Below are 23,089 nucleotides of genomic sequence, written 5' to 3' on the forward strand. Positions count from 1 at the left end.
TATATATATAGATATAGATATATATATATATATACATTTTTTATTTTTTATTTTTTTATCTTTTTTAAATTTTGAAAACCAGCCCAGCAGTTGAGAGGATTTATGCTCGGGAACTGGATGCCTCAAATCCACACCCCTGGTCTCTATGCAAGCATAGTCTCAGCCATTCCCATTTTAATGGTGATCTGTTGTCCATCTTTAAGTACAGGCTATGGATGGAACTGTTAACAGCTTGGCCTTATAAAAAGAGGTCAGTGAACTAAACTGTGTACGTTGTTTAATATCAAAATATCCTTTAAAACATTGCCTCTCACAGTCAGTCTGTGGGCCTGTGGGAAGCAAAGAGAGACTGATACTACTCGCATACTACTGCACATTTCATTCATCCACAGCTGCACAGGATGACACCATGTGAGCGTTTCCTTTCATCTTGAAACTCCTCTAGCTGTCACAGCAGACTAAACAGTTCACCACACTGCTAGTTAACGGTAAATTTCTCATTAGTTCATTTTTCCACTTTTGTTTTCGACTCAGTCCGTTTCCGAGGAGTGTTGAGTTCCTCCTGTTTAGTCCACGGATGTTTAGTTTGATTTTAAGTTTTTTCAGTGTGAGTTTGCGGTTCATCAGAGGAAGATCTAAAAAGAATTGGTATCAAAATCAAAACCATGCTCAGTGAAAATATGACACCCAAACTATATATCAAGCCTCTTCATGTTTGTTATACTTCTAAAATTATATTAACTGGCCAAGACTAGAACTAAAGATGTTTCCTCTTTTTCTTTTAAAACCTGTTTTACTCAATTGGCAACATAAACCACCGTCACCTGAACAGAGGACTAACTGAAAGTGTTTGATGTGTGTGTTTTTCTCAGTCACACAGAAGCAATGACTCAGTGATCAAAGCTTTGAGAGTCCATCACGTCCTTCACAGGTAGTGAGAAGCAGGGTACACAGTGGACCGGTCATCGGCCAATTACACTGATTTAATAATAACCTTTAACCTAAATGCTGGTCTTATGTGTAGTAGGCACCGAGGAGGGGCAGAAAGTAACACCAAAGTGTGGGAATCACAGAAAAGTAATTTGTTTTCAGGAAATTGCATTACTACTCCTGTTGTTTGTGACGCCACTAGTGTTAAACAGAAACGGAAATCAGTGGAAAGCATCTCAGCAAGTTCTCTGAATCTTAACTAATAACAAAGTGTGAAGGTATTGTGCCTTTAAAGAGTCACATATAGTAAGAGCAGGCTGACTTAACTTCCACATTAAGTCAGACTTTTTGCTTAAGATGTCTGAGGCTCCTAATCATCAGTTTTCTAAATGTGTGGTTAGTTAAATTTGACCTTTTCTTTAGGATTTACTTCATTACATGAAAGGAAATGGAAACACATGAACGTGTTTGGTTTCTGATTGCTGTTTCTTAAATATGCAGTGGTTATGCTAGCTGAGATTAAGATGAGCTGTGTGTTTGCCATGCACTAAATTGACCTTGCCCTACTTTGCACCACTTATATAGTGAGTACAATTAATTGGCATACTTAAATGTGCTTTAAGTATTTATTGAGCACTTTGAGCCAACTGTTGTTGTGAATTGGCACTATACACATAAAAACTGAAGTGAACTGAACTGACAATGCAACATCAAATTGTGAAGCCGGGGCCTTTCCACGCAGCAGTGACAAAAGCTTTTTTGTGCTCTTGTTCCTTTAACTTAAACATACAATTTTAGTACTTCCCCTACTTTTACATCTCACTTACTGTGCACTACCTTTCCACAGAAATCTAAAAACAAAATCACAGGTAGATCAACAGTAACTCGTGTCACATTAACAAGAAAAGGTGGGAAGTAGGATGAGGAAATGATGTAAAACTGATCAGCGTTACATGTAAGGCCCTGTTTATTTGAAAGGAAGTGGCTTTGAGGGCAGTTGCAGATTGGCAGAAAGGAAGTAGGCCGCACAGCAGGTTTTATGCTGCTGCCATGGCGATGGCTGCTGAGGTGGTGTCGCCATTGGTTGCCCATGTCCAGAGCCTGGCTGATAAATAAATGCCAGTACACACCTGCAGCAACGTGGTAAATGTTTTCCTTCACAGTAAAACGATAATGGAAATGAGCCTCTCTTCCACTGAAGAGTCACACCGACTGACACAGGAAGTGAAGGGGAAGATATAAATCACCTAAACTGTCTTGTTCTCACCCACCATAGCATTAAAACGTATCATTTGTAAGCTGTTTCCCCATGTTAACACGCCAAGAATAACACTAAAATGAATATCCTGTTATTGTGACAACAGCTTTTGCAGTTTACAGGTAAAGGTCAATCACAAAGAGCAGCCAAGCTTAAGAAAGAGGAGCTTACCTTGAATACTGTGGAGGTAAACTTTAAGGCCTGAGCGCAGCTGTTGATCCCCCACCCTTTCAAACTGCTTGGCCAGTCTGTTGATTGCAGTCTGAAGGGAATCATGCCTCTTGATCTCTGCTTTTATTGCAGCGGAGTTCACCGTTTTGCTGTTGCTGGTCATCCTGACACATGGATCGGTGGTAAAGTGAAGCAAACAGCTGCTTCAGCCCATTTGAACTCCTGGCTGTTTGTTCCACAAGAAGAGCTCCAGACGCACAGATGCAGCAGAAACAAGAAGCAAAGGCGGCTCGGGGTGTCTCTCTTTCACTCGCTCTCTCTCGCTCTGTCTTTCTAGACCACAAAGTCGGATCACGACAATGCGCGTCTCAGTTTCCTCTGCAGGTTTGAACTGAACTGAATTCACTTCCTTATTTCAAATCTTCACTGTGAGGCGGCTCTGAGTGCTGTCATTTCACACGACAGAAAAGGCGTCTGAAGCGTCCATGTAACTCACATAACACCTTAACTGTTACTACCAAGGAAAGAATATTATAAAGCATGATAATCTGAGACACAGTTTGTTATCACAGTTTGTGTTAGTCACATATTGAACCTACATTAGAGGACTCTGTGTTTTAATAGTTAAATATGTCACTGTTTTGCAGACTGGCTGGCATCTGAGCAAATATCCACTGCTGTCAGACATGCTGGTCACGTGCACAGGATCTCACCATAACCAGATTTTTGCCCAATCTTTGCAGCAGCTTTGTAGCACTGATGTTGTTGTTTGGTGCATACAGTATTTGTACTGTTCTCTAATTAGAGAGCAATACAGAAAAGCTGTACCATGCATTTGTTACTTACAGGCTTTATTAACAGGACACCCTAAAAGCTCCCTGAAAAGCCTTCAGCGGATCCAAAATGCTGTAGAGAGAGAGCTAACAGGGACCAGAAAGAGGGATCATATTTCTCTCTTATTAGCTTCTCTTCACTGGCTCCTTGTTAAGGTTGGAATTGAATTTAAAATCCTTCTTCTCACGTACAAAGTCCTGAATCATCGTGTCTCATGTCTCATAACATTATATTATCACAAAAGAGCACTTTGCTCTCAGGGTGCAGGCTTACTTTCATTTTGTGAAGCTTTGAAAAGCAGAATGGGAGGCAGCGTCTTCACCTGTGAGACCCCTCTCCTGTACAACCAGCTCCCACTTTAGGCCTACTCTCTCTACTTTTTGGCTTAAAACTTTTTATTTATCAATTTTCTTGAATTTATCAAATTCAGGGTTGCGAGGAGGCTGGAGCCTATTCCAGCTGTCATAGTGTGAAAGGCAGGGTACAAGCTGGGAGGATGCTGAGACAGTAAACAGGCTGGAAACATCCACACCTAGAGAAATGCCAGTTAACCTAACCCATACATATCTTTGGACTGTGGAAGGAAGCCAGTGGACCTAATGACAACACTTGCAAGCATGTGGAGAACATGCAAACTCTGCACAGAAAGTCCCCGGCCAGCCGGTGGACTCAAACCCAGGAAATTCTTACTTTGATTTGACAGTACTAACAACTGCCAAGATCACCACAAAATAAGAACGAATGATCTGTGATGCTCTGTAGTGGCTCCTCAGGGCCAAGAGATTCTGCTATGAGGGAGGATTACAAATAGGAAAAGAGGGAGGGAGAAATGGGTGGGGCAAGTACACATTTTGAGGCCTATGAGAGGTAGGTGTGTGTTTATGCAAGCAGGAAGGTCTGTCAACTGCTTGTCTACCGTCTCCTGTGGTTTGTGTTTAGTCCTGTTTGTCGTACGTCTGTTTTTATGCTCTTCTTTTTTGTCTTCTCTTTCTCTTAATCCCCCAGCCTGTCACGGATGGCTTCCCCTCCCAGAGCCTGGTCCTTCTGGAGATGTCTTCCAGTTAAAAGAAAAGCTTTTTTTTTAACCCCACTGTCACCAAGTGTTTGGTCATTTGGCATGAATGGATTTTTGAGTTTCTAGCTATAATGTTCAGCATCTTCACCTTATAATATAAAGTGCCTGCATGAATAAAATTAAACTGATATTAAATATGAAAATATCTTTGAGCCTATCATTATTACAGAGTTTGCTCACATTATGTAAGTGTACTGGATCCTTACAGGTGATCTTTTTAGCAACAATGGTCTCATTTATGGAAAATCTCTGACCACAACCAGAGGACAGAATAGGTTTTCTGTACTTTTTTACCTTCAGTATAGGGACACTGTTACTCAATCGATTTCAGATTAAGATTCAGTTTTATTGTCACATCACAGATTAACAAAAGTAAAAAAGTGGGTGAAAAAACTCTGGAATAGCAGATCACAATAAAAAGAAACACGCCAAGACACCGTTAGATACAAAAATATTGGAGCATGTCTGGCATTGGACAACTAATTAAAATAAATAAATAAAAAGGTCATAATGTGTTCAGAAGCCTGATAGTGGTTGGAACATTGCTCTTTTGCATCCTCCTCATGTGACTGAAGATGTTCACTCATGATCCGGTGGCAGGTTTACAAAATTCTCAAGCTTTTTATATAAAAAGTGAATCTTGCTTCCTTAGAAAGGAAGCCAGTGCCAAAATGCTTAGTCCTGTAGTTTTTCTAATGGTCAACAGGGGGCAACACTTGCTCCAAAAAGAAGTCTGATTATATGAAAGTCCATCGAAAAGTGGCTCTTGGCTCACTTGACTTGTAACCTGAGTAAACGCCGTATTGATTGATCGATTGGTTCAGTTGCTGGTTTGAAGTCTTACTGAATAAAGTGTAGTATAAGTATTAACTGGAAATCATCTCCTTTTTATTGTTTTTGCTTGTCGTTTACAATGGATTATCTTTATACCGCCCCTATTTTCCTTTGTCACACCAACCCTCTGCACATCCTCATTCACTTCATCCATGAATCTTCTCTGAGGCTTTCCTGTTTTTCTCCTGCCTGGCATTTACTTCTTCAAATTTTCTTCCTTCTTCAAATTTTGTCTCCAAACTGATCAAACTGAAAGTTTGTCTGATGTACTCATTTCTAATCCTGTCTCTCTTGGTAACTCCCAGTGAAAATCTTCACATGCTTAAGATTACCCCTGTTTCATTTCACTTCCTATCTACACAATGTTAATACAGTTTGGATCCACTGGCGATGCTTCTGGCCTTATTTCCCTTCCACCTGATCTCCTGTGCAGGCAACACATACATATGTTCCCTTTTCTGTTGCAGTACGGCCATTTAAAACCCTACTCTCAGACCCACATGCCTACCTTTCCTTCTCTCTTTGCTTCTGAATACACCTTCCCTCTCTCCTCCTCACCCTCCTCTGGCTTCAGTAGCATAGTTTCTACCTGTGTCTTGCTAGAATAGAATAGAATAGAATAGAATAGAATAGAATAGAATAGAATAGAATAGAATTCAACTTTATTGTCATTGCACATGTCACAGGTACAAGGGAACGAAATGCAGTTTGCATCCATCCAGAAGTGCTTTAGCCATGATATAGATATATTACAATATATATTAGCAATAATATAGACAGAAATGGGTCTGTTGTAGGTATGAGGGTACAAAATATGGGTCTATTATGGGTATGTTATAATGTACACGGTATGAAGGTACCGTGTACATTATATGCTATAACTATAAGTATGTGCAGGCTGTAGTGGTGTACAAGCTATGTAGAGGCCATGAACAGGATATAAATATGAAAAACTATACAGAAATGTGAACTATGCAAGTTATAAACAGTTGTAGAATTAAAATTATCGTATTGTACAGAATGATTATTTATACAGAATTATACAGTAGTGCAGGTAAGATAAGTGAAATATGTGGATAATTCCTATAGAGGCTATATAAAGTGCTAGTGGTTGTGAGTGGTGGTTCAGTCCATGTTATTATTGTGTGTATGAGGGTACAGTTGTCCATTATTTGTTTTTGTCCATTGTGGGTGTGTGTATGTCCTGTCCATGTGTTTAATGTGGGTCAGATGTCAGGAGGCAGAGTTCAGGAGTCTGACAGCTGTGGGGAAGAAGCTGGTGGTCTTAGTCTGGAGGCTCCTGTGGCGCCTCCCAGAGGGCAGGAGGGTGAAGAGTCCATGTGATGGGTAACTGGGGTCTTTGATGATTTTCCCAGCCCTTTTCAGACACCGCTTCCTGTAGATGTCCTTTATGGCAGGAAGTGGTGCTTCGGCGATGTGCTGGGCAGTTTTCACAACTCTCTGCAACGCCTTCCGGTCCGAGGCAGAGCAGTTCCCGTACCAGACTGTTATACAGTTGGTCAGGATGCTCTCGATGGTGCAGCGATAGAAGTTCACCAGGATGTCTGAGGACAGGTGGTTCTTCCTCAGAGTCCTCAAGAAGAAGAGGCGCTGGTGAGCCTTCTTGACCAGCTTGGAGCAGTTGGTCGTCCAGGTGAGATCCTCGGAGATGTGGACTCCCAGGAACTTGAAGCTGCTCACACGCTCCACAGCCGTCCCCTTAATGTGGATGGGTGGATGTGGGTCAGCATTCCTCCTGTAGTCCACGATGAGCTCCTTGGTCTTCTCGGTGTTAAGCAGCAGGTTGTTTCTGTCGCACCACTCAGCCAGACGATCCACCTCCTCCCTGTAGGCGGCCTCATCGTTGTCACTGATGAGGCCAATCACCGTGGTGTCATCTGCAAACTTAATGATGGTGTTGGAACCATCAGCAGGTCTGCAGTCGTGGGTGAAGAGGGAGTAGAGGAAAGGGCTCATCACACAGCCTTGTGGTACACCGGTGTTCATTGTGATTGTAGATGAGCAGCGGTTATCCAGCCGGACATGTTGGGGCGGTTGGTCAGGAAGTCCAGTAACCATTTGCAGATGAGGGAACTGATGCCCAGGTCTGTCAGTTTCCTGATGAGTTGTGAGGGGTGGATTGTATTGAATGCTGAACTGAAGTCTATAAACAGCATTCTGGCGTAGGTGTTGTTGTTGTCCAGGTGTGAGAGGACAGAGTGCAGTGCGATGGAGACTGCATCCTCTGCGCTCCTGTTCTGACGGTATGCGAATTGATGGGGGTCCAGGGTGGGGGGTGGACAGGATTTAAAGTGTGCTCTAAGCACTTTGTGATGATGGGAGTGAGGGCCAGAGATGGGCAGTAATCTGTAATCCGATTACTTTTTTCAATTAACGAGTAAAGGGATTACTATTGCAAAAACGGTAATTAGATTACTGTTACTTTCCTGTGAGCACGCTGCGTTACTGCGTTACTAAAACCTGATTTTTTGCGAGAGTGTCTCATGACAATGACGTAAGCGAGTGCGACGTTCGTGGCAACAGCTGTGTGCAGATCAACAATGGATAATATATCGAGTGCGGGAGAGAGTATGAGCGTGCAGCGTTTAAAGCGTGGAAGTACTGACCTTACTTTGAGTTTGATTCCATAAAAAGTGACAAAAACATTAGGTCCGTGTGCGTGGGAAGAAAACTTCTTTTACAGCGAAAAAAACCCCCTAAACTTCCGAAGCAAGCACCGAGTGCGCAACCACGGAATGGGAAATCTCACAGACGAAACTCGCGGATTCTTCCACTGACTCTGCGGCACACCTGCACCAGGGCAAACCTCCGCCTCGCGTCTTATACAGGTGAAAACTAGAGCAACAGGACCGCTGAGTCTTTGATTTGATTTATTTTCTGCTGTGTTTTACTTACATCTATTTGAAGAGTAAACACAAAATATTTTATATGTGCTGGAATGTGCAGAAAATAGGTTTAAATGTTAAACAAATTTCTTCCAGTCAGAGAATGTTGCATATAATTAAATTTTTGCTTGATGCATAAAGTTAAAAGATTAAAACTAATAAAACAAGTTTTAAAAAGAGACTTTTCCATTTGATTACATTTTGTATGATGGATTATGCAGAAAAAGTAGAATTGGGCTGAAAGATCTATCGCTTTATCACCTATTCAGGTTGTAAATCGTGTTTTTAAAAAGTAACTAAGTAACTAAGTAATTAATTACTTTTGAAAATAAATAATCAGTAAAGTAACAGGATTACTTTTTGGGGAAGTAATCAGTAATTAGTTACTGATGGGTATTGGGACGATGGAGGTGGATTTGAAGCAGGCCGCTCCAGTTGCTCCAGTCAACACCAGCAGTGGTGGTTGCTGTTAACCCAGGCTTGACCCATCTGGTGTGAACTCTTTTCACATATTTGAAAATTAGAAAATATTTTACACCAAATGCCCCTCCTCCCAACTTAACCTAGCTTGAGAGATGCACTAGGAGTACACTGGCTTGTGACACCAATAGCTGTGTTATCCATTTATCTATATATGCCTACATGTACCTGTATAATGTTGTCAAGGAGAAAAAAAGATTGCTATAGCTTAGTTTACAAGCTCAAAATCAGTGTCATGATGTTAATTGATGATTCCTATTAGTCTGATCGTACTTACATCAGCTAATGTCAGCTGTTTTCTCACACTGTTTTTGATCTGCTGAATGCATCAACCTCCTGAGGCGCCTAAAAATGAAGCTGTCTCTGAGGGAAAAGTTACCCATCTACATTAAGGTCAGTGACGTGAGGTCACAACAGCACTGTTTCTCCATTCAAAAGCATCACACGCACCAAAGGGTTGTGACCTACTGCTTTAAACTTTGGCTTTTAAACACTGTGGGGGGTTTTATTTTATTTTTTTCAGTCAGGCAGGCTTATCCAGCGGAACTGAACATATCTGTGTTTCCCTTTGTCATACGCTATCACACACATACATCCCTGATGTACTAACAAGCCTGTATCTCTCTGTTACAACAAGTGTCCCGCCATCACTACAGAGATCACACACTGGGGGCTGATAAGACCTTTTCTATCCTTTTCTATACATTTTCTTTTTGTATTTGCTTTGTTTCCTTTTAAAAATAACTATATATATATAGATAGATAGATAGATAGATAGATAGATAGATAGATAGATAGATAGATAGATAGATAGATAGATAGATAGATAGATATGCATACATGCAGTAACAAATGTTTTTCCTGACACTCCTGACAAAGTGTTTTTCAGAGATATTGATCTCTGAAAAACACTAAGTTACTGTAACTGCATTCTAGGGAAAAAAAATGAATCACCAGCAACATTTTGCAGGTGATGTATCTTTACATTTCTATCCAGTATGGTACATAAAAAGTTGACATTTTCTTTCTTTCTCTTTTTCTTTTTTTTTGTATTTTCTTGTCAGAGCTTCAGTATACTGTGAAATGTTTTCATTTATTTACATTTAACAGAAGCATACTATTATAAAAAAAAATTCCCTGACAGGATTACAAATAAAGTCCAATCTGCTTATTCAGTTCGTGGGGTGGGGGGAATCACCGGTTCAGTGGTCACCCTGGTCAGGAAACCATTCACACTCACGCTTGTGGTCAGTTTAGAGTCAGCAGTTAACCCCATGCATGTATTTGGCGTTTAGGAGGAAGCAAAAAAAATGGTTATTCAACTTTACACGATGACGTGAGTCGCTGCCCTGACGTCATGCACCATCGTCATCCGCCCTCGGTGCTGTTTGTTTCCAGTAATCAGCGCAGCTGTTTCTCAGAGCGAGCTAGCAGGGATATTAGTTCAGGTTGTTTGTATTTTTTCGCTTAGCTGGAGGAAGTGTTTCGAAGATGGTGTGCGGCGGGTTCACCTGTTCCAAAAACGCCCTGTGCTCCCTGAATGTGGTTTACATGGTGAGTATGTAACACGGATGCTAAATCTCTGCTGGTTACATTAGCTTGTAGCTAACTAGCTTGTGAATGAAGAAGCGAAACACTGGCGAAGAAATGTACTGACCTGTTTTAACTTTTTATTTGGCATGCCTCTTTGTTCATTCTACAGATGGTTATTGGTATGTAAAATATTCTGATATTACCATAGCACAGTGGTAATGTAATGTAGCGTAGGTTAGCTGAGTAGAAGTAGCGGCTAGCTTGTTAGCTATCGCCATTATGCGTATGAAAGATCCCGTTACCTGCGAGGCCAGCTGACCTAAAATGTGAAACTAATACGTTTCGGCTTGATATGGTTTCATGAGCTCTGCTGTCGGTCACCTGGGTGTGTGCTAAGAGAATATAATCAGCTCGCGCGTCTGCCTTTGTCCTTTGTGTCAGTCATGTGAGTGGTGATGGTCAACATGTTGTCTTCAGTTCAGCTAGCATAAACTCTTATCAGAAAATCTGCAAACGCATACTTCCTGCATTGACAAAGTCCAGATCACCACTTCTGAGAAAATGCTACATTTCTTACATTCAAAGACTATAAATGTGAAGAAAGATAAGATTTGACTGGTCGTTGTCAGGCTGAAATTTGCTTTGTTTGCATAATACGCTATGTTAATTCCCTTTCTGATTACTATACAGTGGTGTCTGTTTAGCCACTTAACACAAACCTATGATTTATTAAAGCATAAACCTGAAAGGAAGAGTCTATGTCGTCTACACAGAACAGACAAAAAAACTGCCTCTTTAAGCACTCATTCTGCTAGTAAATGCCAAATGTTCCATGGTGTTAGAGGCACAAAGCATTTTAGTATTTTCACAAAAATAACGTGATTCCCAGAGAGCCTAAAACTTGGCATGTCTCAGTATGGTGTGCAGTGTCTCCTTAAGGAAATTTTTGAGGAAAGTGGGCAAGTGGAGGACACTGCAGCATATAATAAGTATTTAAAAATCAATTTTCTTTAGAAACAAAAAAAATCTGTTTGCTGAATATCATCAAGGGGTACAACTGTGAGCTCCTACACCATGCGGAAAACACGATGGAGGATCTGTCATGGTTAAGAGCTGCATGTCAGTCAGTGGTGTGGTGTAGGAGATCTCATCAACACTCTTAAAAGTACAAAGTTTGATCCACGATGCAGTACTGTCTGGAAAGAGTCTGGCAAAATCTTCTTCATCATAACAATGGTCCCAGACATGCTGCCAATGATTGGTCTCGCCAGAGCCAAGACCTAAACATTACTGAAGCAGTGTGGGATCATCTTGGCACAGAACATGACGAAAGCCAGCCAACATCCAAACAAAAGTTTTCAGTGCCCTTTAAGAATCCTGGAGAACCTTTCCTGAAGATTACTTAAACAAATTACATTAAGCTTGCTTAAGATCTGTGCTGAAGAATAAAGGTGGTCATAGCAAATATGGACAGAGCACAGACTGTTAGTTTTATTGCTTCATTTTAAATGTATGTTTGCACACGCTTCAATGAATCTCTGAACCTAAATCCCATTTTACTAGCAAAATTGGTTCAAGACTTTTGCACAGTACTGTAACAGTACAAAAACTCGGTAGGTTTAAGCAGGATGTTGTTTCTGTTGTTCCAGTCACACTCTGTAATCAATAGGGATGTACCAATCCAGCAGTTTCCAGTTTCAGTTTGATGTCTCGGCTTTGGGTGTCTGCTCATATGGAGTACTGAACTGATTCCAGTGTTAAATGTAATAATCTGTCTTCCTCACTGTGAGGAGGCAAATGTAAATCATCCTTTATGTACAAGAAAACATCAAGCTCAGCCTAAATAGATTTCCTACTTTGTAATTCATGTGACAAAATATGCATCCACAAATATAAATTTACTGAATTGCTATTTATTGGAAAAGTGAAATAATGAAAATGGATCAAATATTTTAAGAAAATTTATTTGCAGTAGACTAATTTTGCCTCATAAGGAGAGACCTGCTGCAGGGTCTCTCCCTATGAGTAAAAATAAAATGCAAATTTTTGCTTCGATGCTTTGTTTAATGCACGATTTCTTAGAATTCACCATCTGAGCGTGGGCAGGTTCAGGAGAACGCATGATAATATTGTATTACAACATTAAGCCCAAGCAGCCCTCAGTTTTCTTAACAAAAAGGGCTGATAACACAACAGCAGCAATTAAGTCGATGAAGTCATAGTTTAACGTAGAGCTGGGCGATAGAACGATAACGATATGTATCGCGATATAACTTTTACTCGATAGAGAAATTAAGCTATTGCGATAGACCTCGCTGCTCTTGTCCTCAAAAAAAAAAAAAGGTCAGCCAATCCAAATTAAGTAGCGCAGAGCCAAACCAATCACAGCCGCAGCGTCACATCGCGTGACTTGTTACGTACAGCACAAGTGCCAAGCCGCACGTGTGTTTGTTTGGGAAGCAGCCAGCGGGTAATGGAGCCAGTGCGTAATGGAGGAAATGAGTGTGCCGACTAGAAAAATCAACCGAGCGTGACCGAAGAGAAAACAGATGATGGTTCCAATGCCGGAGAAATTGTCGAACGGAAGAGCCATAGAAGTTCCGTAGTGTGAAGGTATTTCAGCTATTTCAAGTCTGACAAAAAACAGAGTAGCGTGCACTGTAAATTGTGCCGAAAGCAAGTCTGGAAATACAATAAACTGGTGCATGCGTCACACTGTGCGCCACGTTATTGTTTCGGTGAAATGAATTTCTACAATACTGTTAATTCTACTCTCTGCAGTGTTTAAATGCTTACATATACACACAGTTACTGTCCCTCCACACATACGACTCGGTTCTGCTTCTATGCCCCGGCTTTGTTTACTTTTTCCCACCAAGGCTTCTAGACTTCTGATTGGCCAACATTTCTGCACGGTTAGGAATCTAGCGCCACCTGCTGCTTTGGCATGTTCATAGCTGCGTTTTCCTTAATTTCTGCCTTTATGTGTGGACGGGATTATTTTTTAAAACGAAAATGGAAAATCTCCGTTTTCAAAAATACCCGTGGACGTAGCCTCAGTCTCTGACTGGAAGCGCTAATTCGTCATTCGGCTTTTGTCAGACTAAAGTAACTGTTAAAACTGTTTGAAAAGCTCAGCTATACAACAAGGAGAGATTGAGAATTTCCTTTTAGTTCTCAGTTTATTTGATATTGACAAAAGTTAGTCAGTTTTGTCTGTTCTTCTGTAAAACAAACTAAGATTTATTTTTAGAATTAATATTTTGTTTCTAAGTGGAATTGACAATTTAGTCTGTTTTGTTTGTTCTATTTTGAAACTTAAACGCTTTAGTGGCTGCCTTTTGTGTAGTTTGCAATACGGCACATTTAAATCTTACAAATATAGTTATTTGGCTTATATCGTGATATATATCGTTATCGCCTGAAATGAAAAAAACATATCGTGATATGAAAAAATCTCATATCGCCCAGCTCTAGTTTAACGTGATGCTAGAGTCTGTCTACACACAGCAAAGAGGTGGAGCCGTTACCAAGACAGAGAACTCAGCTTCTTCCTTTAACCACCATTAAAACTACTGCTGAGAAAAGGTGGCCATGAGTTCTTCATCTGGCCACCTGTTTGATGTGAAGTAAAGCAAACTTTTCTTGCAGTGAAACAGTGAAAATCTACAGTAAAGCCAAAATATTTGTTATCCCATTACTTGGAGGAGTAGTTGATAGAATAGTTTATTACTAAAATAATCAATACCTGTAGCCCTGCTCTGCTTCGTAATGCTGTCCTTCTTTGAAGTAGCTTCTGCCTTTTATTAAGTCTCTCTGACCAAATATGATGAGTGAAAGTAACCCAAAGTATTTTTAGGTAGTTTCAGTGGTTGAAATGGTTGCTGCAGAGTAAGAAGGTCCTAGTTTGAATCGAGCGGGTACCTGTCGTTTTGGAGTTTCTTCTCGCTGTGTCGGTTTGCGCCTGGTAATCTGGCTCCTCCCATCGTCCAAAGGCATGTTTTTAAGGTTAGGATACGTAGTAAGTGTGAATGTGTTTGTCTGCCTGTGGTGTACCCTTCCCCCTTGCCCAATGACAGCAGGCAGAGGTTACTCTAAAAATGGAAAAAAAAAAAAAATGAGGTTACCAGGTGTAAAAATAAATGAAGCTAACAATAAACTAGTCAAGAAAGCAAGCAAAAGAAAAAAAGGCTAAATAAACTTTTGAACTCTCGAACGTCTGTGCTGTGTGCCATTGGTGAAAACAGGAGTAAAGCTGGTGTTTGCATAGCTGTTACTGACACACCAGGACAGAGAGCTCGCTGTCCCTGTCGACTCAGTGCCCAGTGAAATACTTGTGACACGACCTGCCCAGTCAGAAAGGAACGTGATGCCGCCAGTCCTGTTGATGGCTGAGTCACCGCATCTGTCACGAGTTTGATGTTGTTGTTTTTTGTTTTTTTTTAAATCAGGATCGAATCGGAACAGGCGTCAGCGAGCTGAATACACGAACACTTTGATACCTGCGATGCTTATTTAAACGTCGGCACTGAATCTTTGTAGAACCTATATCATAACCTATGTAAGTGGCCATTGGTATCATTTATGATGTTTTTATATGTGATGGCAGCCACGGTAGAAACAAAATGATACGGTTGTCCGTTTTTCTTCATTCTTGGTACATTTCCATGTTGCGATGTATTCTGCAGTCTCCATCCAGGAATTCGCTAACATCCTTGTATCGAGGCGATGATTATTCAATACCTGTGGGGGAAAAAAGCCAGAAATGCATAGATGATGGACTCGATGGAACTGAACAGATCAATCAAAATAGTCCCAAGCTGCGTCGATCGACTTGAACTTGGGTTTCTATTGAGGTGCATGTCAGGTTATGGTGTAGAATTTCAGAAGGATCTGTGATTATGATTTACTTCTGAAATGGATGTAAGTAGAGAGAGAAAGTAAACATTAACACATTAATTGGGGGGGGAGTACAAAAAGTTTAAGTCAATAGGAAAACTCATAGATTGCTTTAACTATATAATAATAATAATAATAATAATAATATTATAGATTTGTATAGCGCCTTTCAAGAAACCCAAGAAGGAGAGGGAAAAAAATATGCAGCTTGATCATGGTTATACTCGGTCACCTGACAACGACCCATTCCCAACTGGGGAAATGTGGAGATGAAGAATAAATGACGCCTTCAACAACTTTAAGCAACTGATTATTTATAGAGTACAGTAGAAAAAAGTATATTCAGGCATTATCTGCATTTATTTACAGTCTCCTCACTCACACACACGTACATGCTTCATGTCTAGAGCTGAATAGAGGCAGCAGTGAAATATCGAGTTGACAACAATGTTTTCTGTTACTGTAAGTGCAATAAAAGCTTTCCAGCAAGTGTTGCTAACTTGCATTAAACCAGAAAGACATTATATAACGAGCAAAAGTAAATGTGAGAGGGGAAGGCCAAAGCATCGACCTTTGACCACAGTTTTCAGTTATATAAAGTTTTGCAACATGTGAAGAATATCAGTTTGTGTCACAATGTGAAATGCCTGCAGACTGCTGCTGCTTTGCTGTTAGCTTCCTTCATGTTACATTAGCTCTACTTGTATTTCCCACTGTTGTGTGGCTAAATGGATCAACACGGAAGTTCAGTCTAGCTTTTTGAGTTCGCGTTGGACGTGTATCCCAACCAAATATCAGATCTGAGCATCCCTATTTTTTTTATATTTAATTTGTAGTTTATTCTTTGCCAAAATATCACTCATGTAACATTTTAGTGGTAAATTTTTGCTAGTTTCGTAAAGCTCATATGATTGTAAGTCAATATTTTTGTATTTTGAACTGAAAGAGCAGGTTGAAGTGTTGACTTCAGTTTTTGATGTTTTAATTTCCCTGTTTGTTCCACAAATACAGAAGTCAGATTTTGTCATGTAGTGATTTCGTGTCTTTCAACTCTTTGACATGCAGTTCATGCGCCGTCACAAAATTGATGTGACCAAGCAGAGATCAGTCAATAGGGTCAGAGTCGGCAAACATATCAGCTCAATCTTGAAGGCATTTGTTTACAAGACCAACTTGTGCTCAATTTAAATAGATGATTTTGTTTTTCATTTCAGCAATTTTGAAGTGAAAGAATAATAAAAATGCTCTAAAATATAACTGTTTGGAATTGGTTACAGATGATTTAAAAATACATTTTTAAATACATAAAACACTGTCCTGGACCAGCAGCTTCATGTCCTCAAGCTGTGTGAGGTATTTAACACTAAACTTGTTTTTTAGTCGGCCTCTTTCTCACACTTGAACTCCAAAGCTGAACTCTTCTCTACAGACTGAGCTGCGTTTGTAGTAATCAAACCACAGTGCTGTGACCTCGTGATAAGCTGTGATCCATCTGATGCACTCTGCCTCAGCTGACCGTGGTTAACCTCTTTCCCTTTGCTCCCTTCAGCTGGTCGGGCTGCTGCTGATCGGAGTCGCGGCATGGGGGAAGGGCTACGGCCTGGTGTCCAGCATCCACATTATCGGAGGGGTCATTGCGGTGGGCGTCTTCCTGCTGCTCATCGCTGTTGTAGGACTGATCGGAGCCATGCACCACCACCAAGTCATGCTTTTCTTTGTATCCTTTATAGCTTTGTTGATGCACAAGTTCGCAGTAGATCTGAGTTATTTGGGAAAAATTACTTATCTTTTGGTTTAAATGTTTGTCCTTCCTAAGTCCCATCCAGTCTTCTTCCATACTTTTGAACTGTCTCAAGGTTTGCGGTGCCCGTCAGACCTAACACAGGATGTAGTTTATGTAGGTGCTGGGTTGTATCACCAAAAATGTTTGTTAGTTTTTTAAGTTTCTGGCAGCATCACAGTGTACAACAGAATTATTATTCCTGCATAAGTGGGCCTTTATGTAGGTTTACTGTGACTCATTCTTCCGCCTGAAGTTGAGAGAATAAAAGAAATTGTTGGTATTGGCATTAATAAAGCAGAAGCAGCAGAATTTTAAAAAACAAAACTACACACGGAAAGTGGCAAATGATCTTCTCTTAGACTCTGTTAAACAAAACTAAATATTTGCCACTGGGTTATAAAGGCAGTCTTTTTAAGCCTGGAGTAGCACATTAATGCCACTATTCGTTGTGTCAGATCTGGAGTGATTGTGCATAAAGAAACATCATTTTGAATTACAGCCCCCAAATTATTGGTCCAAATTCTTCTGCCTTCAGGTAAAACAACCTGTTAGTAACAGTTTATCTTTACTTCACCTGTGTGTCGAGGAGCTTCCTTTCAAACTTCCCAACAGTGGACAAGCTCATATCTGGGCAGCAAGATAGTTTGGAGAACTAAGCCTGGAATGTAAAGCCAGTGCTGAAGTGCCTTAATGGTTTTATAAAACTCGATGGGAAAACGGCCCTACACTTCCCTGATCTTTTTAATCTGATCAGCTTTTTTTTTTTGTGCTCTGCTTTGAGCTTCAGTTCCAAGTCTTGTTTGATTCAACATGAAGTACAATTTCTGAAGTTGGAACAGAGCTACAGTGTAATTAACAAATCACTGCCATAAGAGCATGCAGTGTACCCATGTTTCTCTGTCATGTCCATCCTATGCTCTGACCCGGTTTCACATAGCTAGGATGCAGATGGGAAAAATACTCCGCTTCAAAAACAGGATCTTACAAACCGCTGGATGACGTCACAGTGGCTACATCCATCTTTTACATACAGTTTAAGAAATCAGGGCCGAAATCCCTCCCAGTTCACAGATGATTACTCTTTGTTGTTTGAAACGTGGAGTTTGTTGCTGCCGTTGTTTCTTTGACCCCTGCTTCTCAGTACATGGTCATTCTCTTCATTGTCTTCCTCTTCCAATTTGGAATTTCATGTTCCTGCTTGGCAATGAACCGTGGGCAGCAGGTGAGCCAACATAATGTTTATTTCAAAATCTGCATTTCTGAATTCATATGAAATGTATATTATTTAATGCCTTTGGCTTTTATTTGTCATGTTTACATTTTCCAGGAGACACTTCTGAACTCTGCGTGGGGAATCATGGAAAATCAGACCAAGGTAGACTTGGAGACCCAACTCAACTGCTGTGGGCTCTTCAACACCACTGGCAAACTGCAGCAGTTTAACCAGGACTTGGGGAGCTGTCATGCTGTAAGCCTCAAATATCACATTTTTTTCATTAACTAAAGAAAAACACAGTCATGGAAAAACCCACTAGAAAGGTTTAGGTGCATACTTCAGTTGTTGCCTAAATAAACCCCATTTTATTTCTGTTTTTTACCCACTCTATCAATGATTTTTTTTCTGTATTTCCAGTTACACAATGAGCCTCAAGCAAAAATCACATAAGCATTTCCTTTAGGAAAAAGTAGGGCACTTACTGTTATTCTCAGAATAGATTTTGGTAGCTAATACTGGCTTAGCTGACAACCCGTTGAGTCATAGTGCAAAAAGACAGAACGCCTTTCTCTTTCACTCTAGCCATGCACAACGGAAGGTAGATGTGTGCCCTGTGGAACGAAGATGCTGGATCATGCCACAGAGGCTCTGAAGATCCTCGGAGGCGTCGGGCTCTTTTTCAGCTTCACTGAGGTTTGTATCTGATCCTTTAAATGGACTTCATCAGGTTGGCTTGACAACACCTATGTGTCTAAATGTATTGACTTACTGTCATGTGATTGGCTGATTAGATGATTGGGTTAATGAACAGGTGTATCTAAAAGTAGTGGGTGAATGTGCTTTTTTTTTTTCTGTGTAATTCACCGTTTTCACTAATGAACAGTCTAAGCACATATTCCATGTGCTGTTTCATGATGACACACACATATAATATAACACATATTTTCATATTGTAAAATTCTGATATTCTTCTCTAAAGACCTACTTTCAGAACTGTTATTTTCTCATTTCGTTGGTGTTCTAAGGAAAACGGAACATTTTTGGGCTCTGTTGGAATAAAGATGATTTATACAGTGTTGGAGTTGTTACCGATGTCCTGACCAAATATAAATATGCAGTCTTTGAAATTCATTTTATGCAGTCTCCACTCTATTGGACTGTGCTGAAGGTTTACCAGATGGCTCTCATGCCAAACCATGAAATAGTCGTGTTTCATGACTGTTTTTAAGTAATGCGTGGTAATAAGTGTAATTAGAGTGAGCAGCATGAATGTTCATGAAACTCTTCAGGGAGACGTGTCATTGTGGCAAACCAATAAATACAGCCTTGGACAAAGTAGCAACCACTGTGTTTGAAAGTTAACTGAGTAGTTTTATTGTGTAACCTTAAGTCATTTTAATGCCTAAACCATAATGAGTCAGACTTCAACTTTTTTCTGCCTTCGTCTCGCCTTATTCCTCACATCTTCTTCATCGATCTTGTGCGTGTCCTCCTTCACTACATCCATGAATCTTCTCTAACCTGTCTTTCTCCTGCTGTGGCTGCTCCATACTTGGCATCCTTAGACCATTATATCAGCTATCTCACCAATGCACATGTCCGAACCATCTAAGCCTTGCCTCTCTAGCTTTGTCTGTAAAACTGGTCAACAACCTGAGCTGTCCCTCTGATATGTTTATTATTTCTTTCAGTCCTTCTGTCACTAATCGCTCCTGACACTGTTCTCCACCCTGCCAGCACTTTCCATCACCTCTCACATGCTCTGTCTGTTGCTTTAGCTGGTTGATCCCAGGTATTTAACTTAATCTACCTTTGCTACCTCCTTGCATCTAAACCTCTCTCCTTATCACTTTTACTCACATTCTTCTTCTCTCTGCACATACCTCCACCTCTTAAAATTGTTCCTGTAACTCCAACCTTTGTTTCTGCGCGTAGACACATATTAGTACATATGAGGCTGGCTATCTGTGATCAGAGGCACACATTAATAAAAACCCACAAAGTATCAGTAACACTAAAGGGAAGAATTTGCCGGTGCTAAGCACACATTCATACACCCTGCATGCCTAAGTACTCTGTAAATGAATGAGGGGAAATTCAGGTGTCAGTGTCCTGCCCAAGGATGGACTTGGGGGGGGATGGGGATCGAACAGCTGACCTCCTGATTATTTGCTCTACCACCTGAGCCACAGCTGCCCTACTAACAGATTAAAAGCTGTGACTGTTTCACAGACAGCTTCACTTTTTTTTCTTCTTTTAAATAAAAATGACTCGTGATTGCTACACATTTGCTCCCTCCTGCACAGACTGGTTGCAAATGACGCTATCAGTTTGTTCAAGTTTGTCCAGTATTTTCACTTCACTGTTGTCCTTCCTTTTTGTGTTACATGATGAGCACATTTGTGGTGAGTTGTGGTCTAGCTTTGGTGAGAAAAATAACTTCTAAGGGCCTTTTTAATGCTGTTCTCTTACATGTAAATCCTCTGTTAACAGATCCTGGGAGTGTGGCTTGCTGTGCGCTACAGAAACCAGAAGGATCCACGAGCAAACCCAAGTGCTTTCCTATAGTCTGTCTCACATCACGGCGCAGTAGGTGCAGTTTCAGATACACTGGTACACACAGAATAACGCACATCTAGAGGCAGACACTCGGGCATATAAATACAGAGCCACAACCATCACAACACCAAATGGACAAGCGCACGCGGCACCTGAAAAAAACACTGAGAAAAACAAAACGCACACACATACACCAGAGACTGAGAAACTCCAACAAACTGTCCAGAAATGCAAGCTGGAAGACCTGGATACTTATGTGTGAAAGGATGAGAAGTGGTACTTGTCGGTATCACAACCCAGCCTTGATTTGAGTATCAGATTTCCCGATTGCACCAAGATTTCTCTGCATGCGTTCTCTCACGCGTGCACAGACCAACAGCCTCTTTGTTGATCTTGTTCCACAATCCAACCCAACGACTGTGCGGTGTCCAACAGATAAACTTGTATGCACCTTGACTTTTCCTCTAATGTAGTGCCACCTCTTAACGACAAATATACTCCTGGTAATGTGATGTGTATCCAAACATGTCCCCAGCATGATGAGAAAGTCAGCAAGGTGGGTGAGAAGGCACACACTGGACATGTGGTGTAAAGTAGTTTTTGAAAGGGTTAAAAATGTATGTAATTTTTTTTTCTTTCCACAAAAAAACAGGAATTTGGATTAGGTAGTTTATTTTAGGAAATGTAGTTGCTAGTCTTTGAAGTTCAAATATTTATGAACTGTAACTGAGCCAACTAACTTTTAAATGCCGACGGGCTGCAGCCTCGATGTTGTACATAGTCTTTGCATACTGTAGTTCACAGAAAGTGTACTTGATGGGTTTGCTGTGTAGTTTCCCACCTCTTGCTATGAGGTTTGCCTGCAGTTTCAGAGTCTCTGAAAGCCTGAATTATCCTCACCTCTTCCTATATTTAACATTTTCTTCAGTGTCGCACAGTGACGTCGCTTAGCGTAGATTCTGGTTGTAGACAAGTGGATTAAGGTACATCTTGTTACCTTCTGTATAACTGGAAGAAATCTCAAAAACACACAACTTGAATACGTGCTTTTTTTTTAATTTGAAGTAATCGAGTGAATTTGGCCAAATCTGTTTATTGAAAATCCAGTTTGGTTTTTATAGTGTTAATTGTGAGAATGTGCTTTTTGTTGCCATCCTTTTCTCTTTTTCTTAAATATTTTAAAACTTGTGATTCTTTGGTGCAGTTTTTTTTCTTTTTTGTTTGCCATCAGCTTCTTTTTTTCATCAGTGTTAAAATGCTTTGTAAAATGTGCTTGTTAAATATTTTCAGTATCTATTTAAGTTTAACGATGCACAGCCGTTTTGTTGTAGTTTTGATATCGCTTTGCTCGATATGGAACGTTTCCTGTTGATAAATAATTGCTCAGCCTCTCCTTAAACTTTTTTTTATTTTCCCCTCTTTTGAATTGCTTTTAACTTAAAGGACTAACGAGCTGTAATTACATGTCTTACTTGAACCTGTCGACTTTAATGATTACGGATTCCTCGCTGCTGCTTTGGAGTTCTCGTCGTAAGCAAAACATTATGACAGATGTTAAGCATTATTATGCCATATATTACACCTCAGTTTGAATTTGCGTGCAGTTGTTATTCAAATGTAAGTTGAATTTTTGAGACTTAATTTTTCCAAATAATAAAAATCTCAAATTGGAAGCTGTTTTTCTTTGAGTCATTGTTTGAAGGACTGGGTCCACACTAGCCATGTTGGCTCTGATAAAGCCAGCCAACGTGATGCTTGCAATTCCACCAGACGCCCCACGGCTGGCCGACTGTAACATGTAGCAAATGAGGGCAGCAGGAAGTCAAAGATAGAAATGGAGTGGTCAATTTTCAAAATAGGAACCCTATCTAAATTCATTCCTAAAATGGTACTAGTGTGATCTGAATCACTAATGTAATGCCACACACCCAAAGCCAATATATTTCTGCAGTTATTAAAACAAGACAGTCAAAATAAATAAAAACTAAAGATGGTTTCATCTTGCAAATAATCAACACACCTGTTTTACAGCGGTGTTGTAAAAAAAACACCTAAGACACTCGCTGCTTTGTAAAGGTATATTTAACATTCAATATATATATTTTTTTATTGCGTATTTGTGGTTCCGTTTGTTATAGCATTTTAAAGTAATAAGTAAGATCAAATGACCATTTTAAAAGGCCAATTAACTGTTAAAATCAAAGACTGTTATGAAAGATTTCCTGTTCTTGTGACAACGACGCACTCGGTCCACTGGGTCATACTGGAGGGGGAAACTAAAGGTATTTATGAGACGTAAAAGGTTTCCGTAGATAATTCTGTAGGAGGATTATTAATGGTTGCCTTCATCTGCCTGTCTGTGGATATCAGAGTCTCAGGTGATCCACTTTGGGTGGGATGTGACCAAAGTGTCAGTTGATAAGGACTGTACCTTGTGAAATGAACTTTTCAGTCAAAAACAGCGGCTATTCTGAGCCAACCGATCGGACAACTTCATACAACTAAAAAATCTTATTTAAAATATTTTTCTCCAGTTATTTTGTAAGTTCAAAAGAATCCCCTGTCAAAATGCGCAGTTTTAAAGTTTAATAAATGCGTGATGTTTAAACTA

At 40.2% G+C, this 23,089-nt stretch overlaps 1 protein-coding gene across 1 annotated transcript; it reads left to right on the forward strand.

The window, feature by feature from the left end:
* Nucleotides 1–9,843: 9,843 nt before the first annotated feature.
* Nucleotides 9,844–22,151, forward strand: tspan31 (tetraspanin 31). Its single transcript, XM_005918750.3, has 6 exons — nt 9,844–10,042; nt 16,470–16,637; nt 17,845–17,925; nt 18,031–18,171; nt 18,502–18,612; nt 20,413–22,151. The coding sequence occupies exons 1-6, from the start codon at nt 9,980–9,982 to the stop codon at nt 20,485–20,487; spliced, it is 639 nt and encodes a 212-aa protein (XP_005918812.1). The 5' UTR covers nt 9,844–9,979; the 3' UTR covers nt 20,488–22,151.
* The last annotated feature ends 938 nt before the right edge of the window (nt 22,152–23,089 follow it).

The sequence above is a fragment of the Haplochromis burtoni genome, unplaced genomic scaffold (assembly GCF_018398535.1).
Source record: "Haplochromis burtoni strain Fernald_Lab_line unplaced genomic scaffold, NCSU_Asbu1 Contig_31, whole genome shotgun sequence".
Lineage (NCBI taxonomy): Eukaryota > Metazoa > Chordata > Actinopteri > Cichliformes > Cichlidae > Haplochromis > Haplochromis burtoni.

Excerpts from the sequence above, each read along its gene's own strand:
- tspan31 (XM_005918750.3), top strand. The coding sequence starts at position 9,980 with ATGGTGTGCGGCGGGTTCACCTGTTCCAAAAACGCCCTGTGCTCCCTG. Across the intron at positions 10,043-16,469 it reads CCCTGAATGTGGTTTACATG|CTGGTCGGGCTGCTGCTGAT; the intron begins GTGAGTATGTAA and ends TGCTCCCTTCAG. Across the intron at positions 18,613-20,412 it reads TCTTTTTCAGCTTCACTGAG|ATCCTGGGAGTGTGGCTTGC; the intron begins GTTTGTATCTGA and ends CTCTGTTAACAG.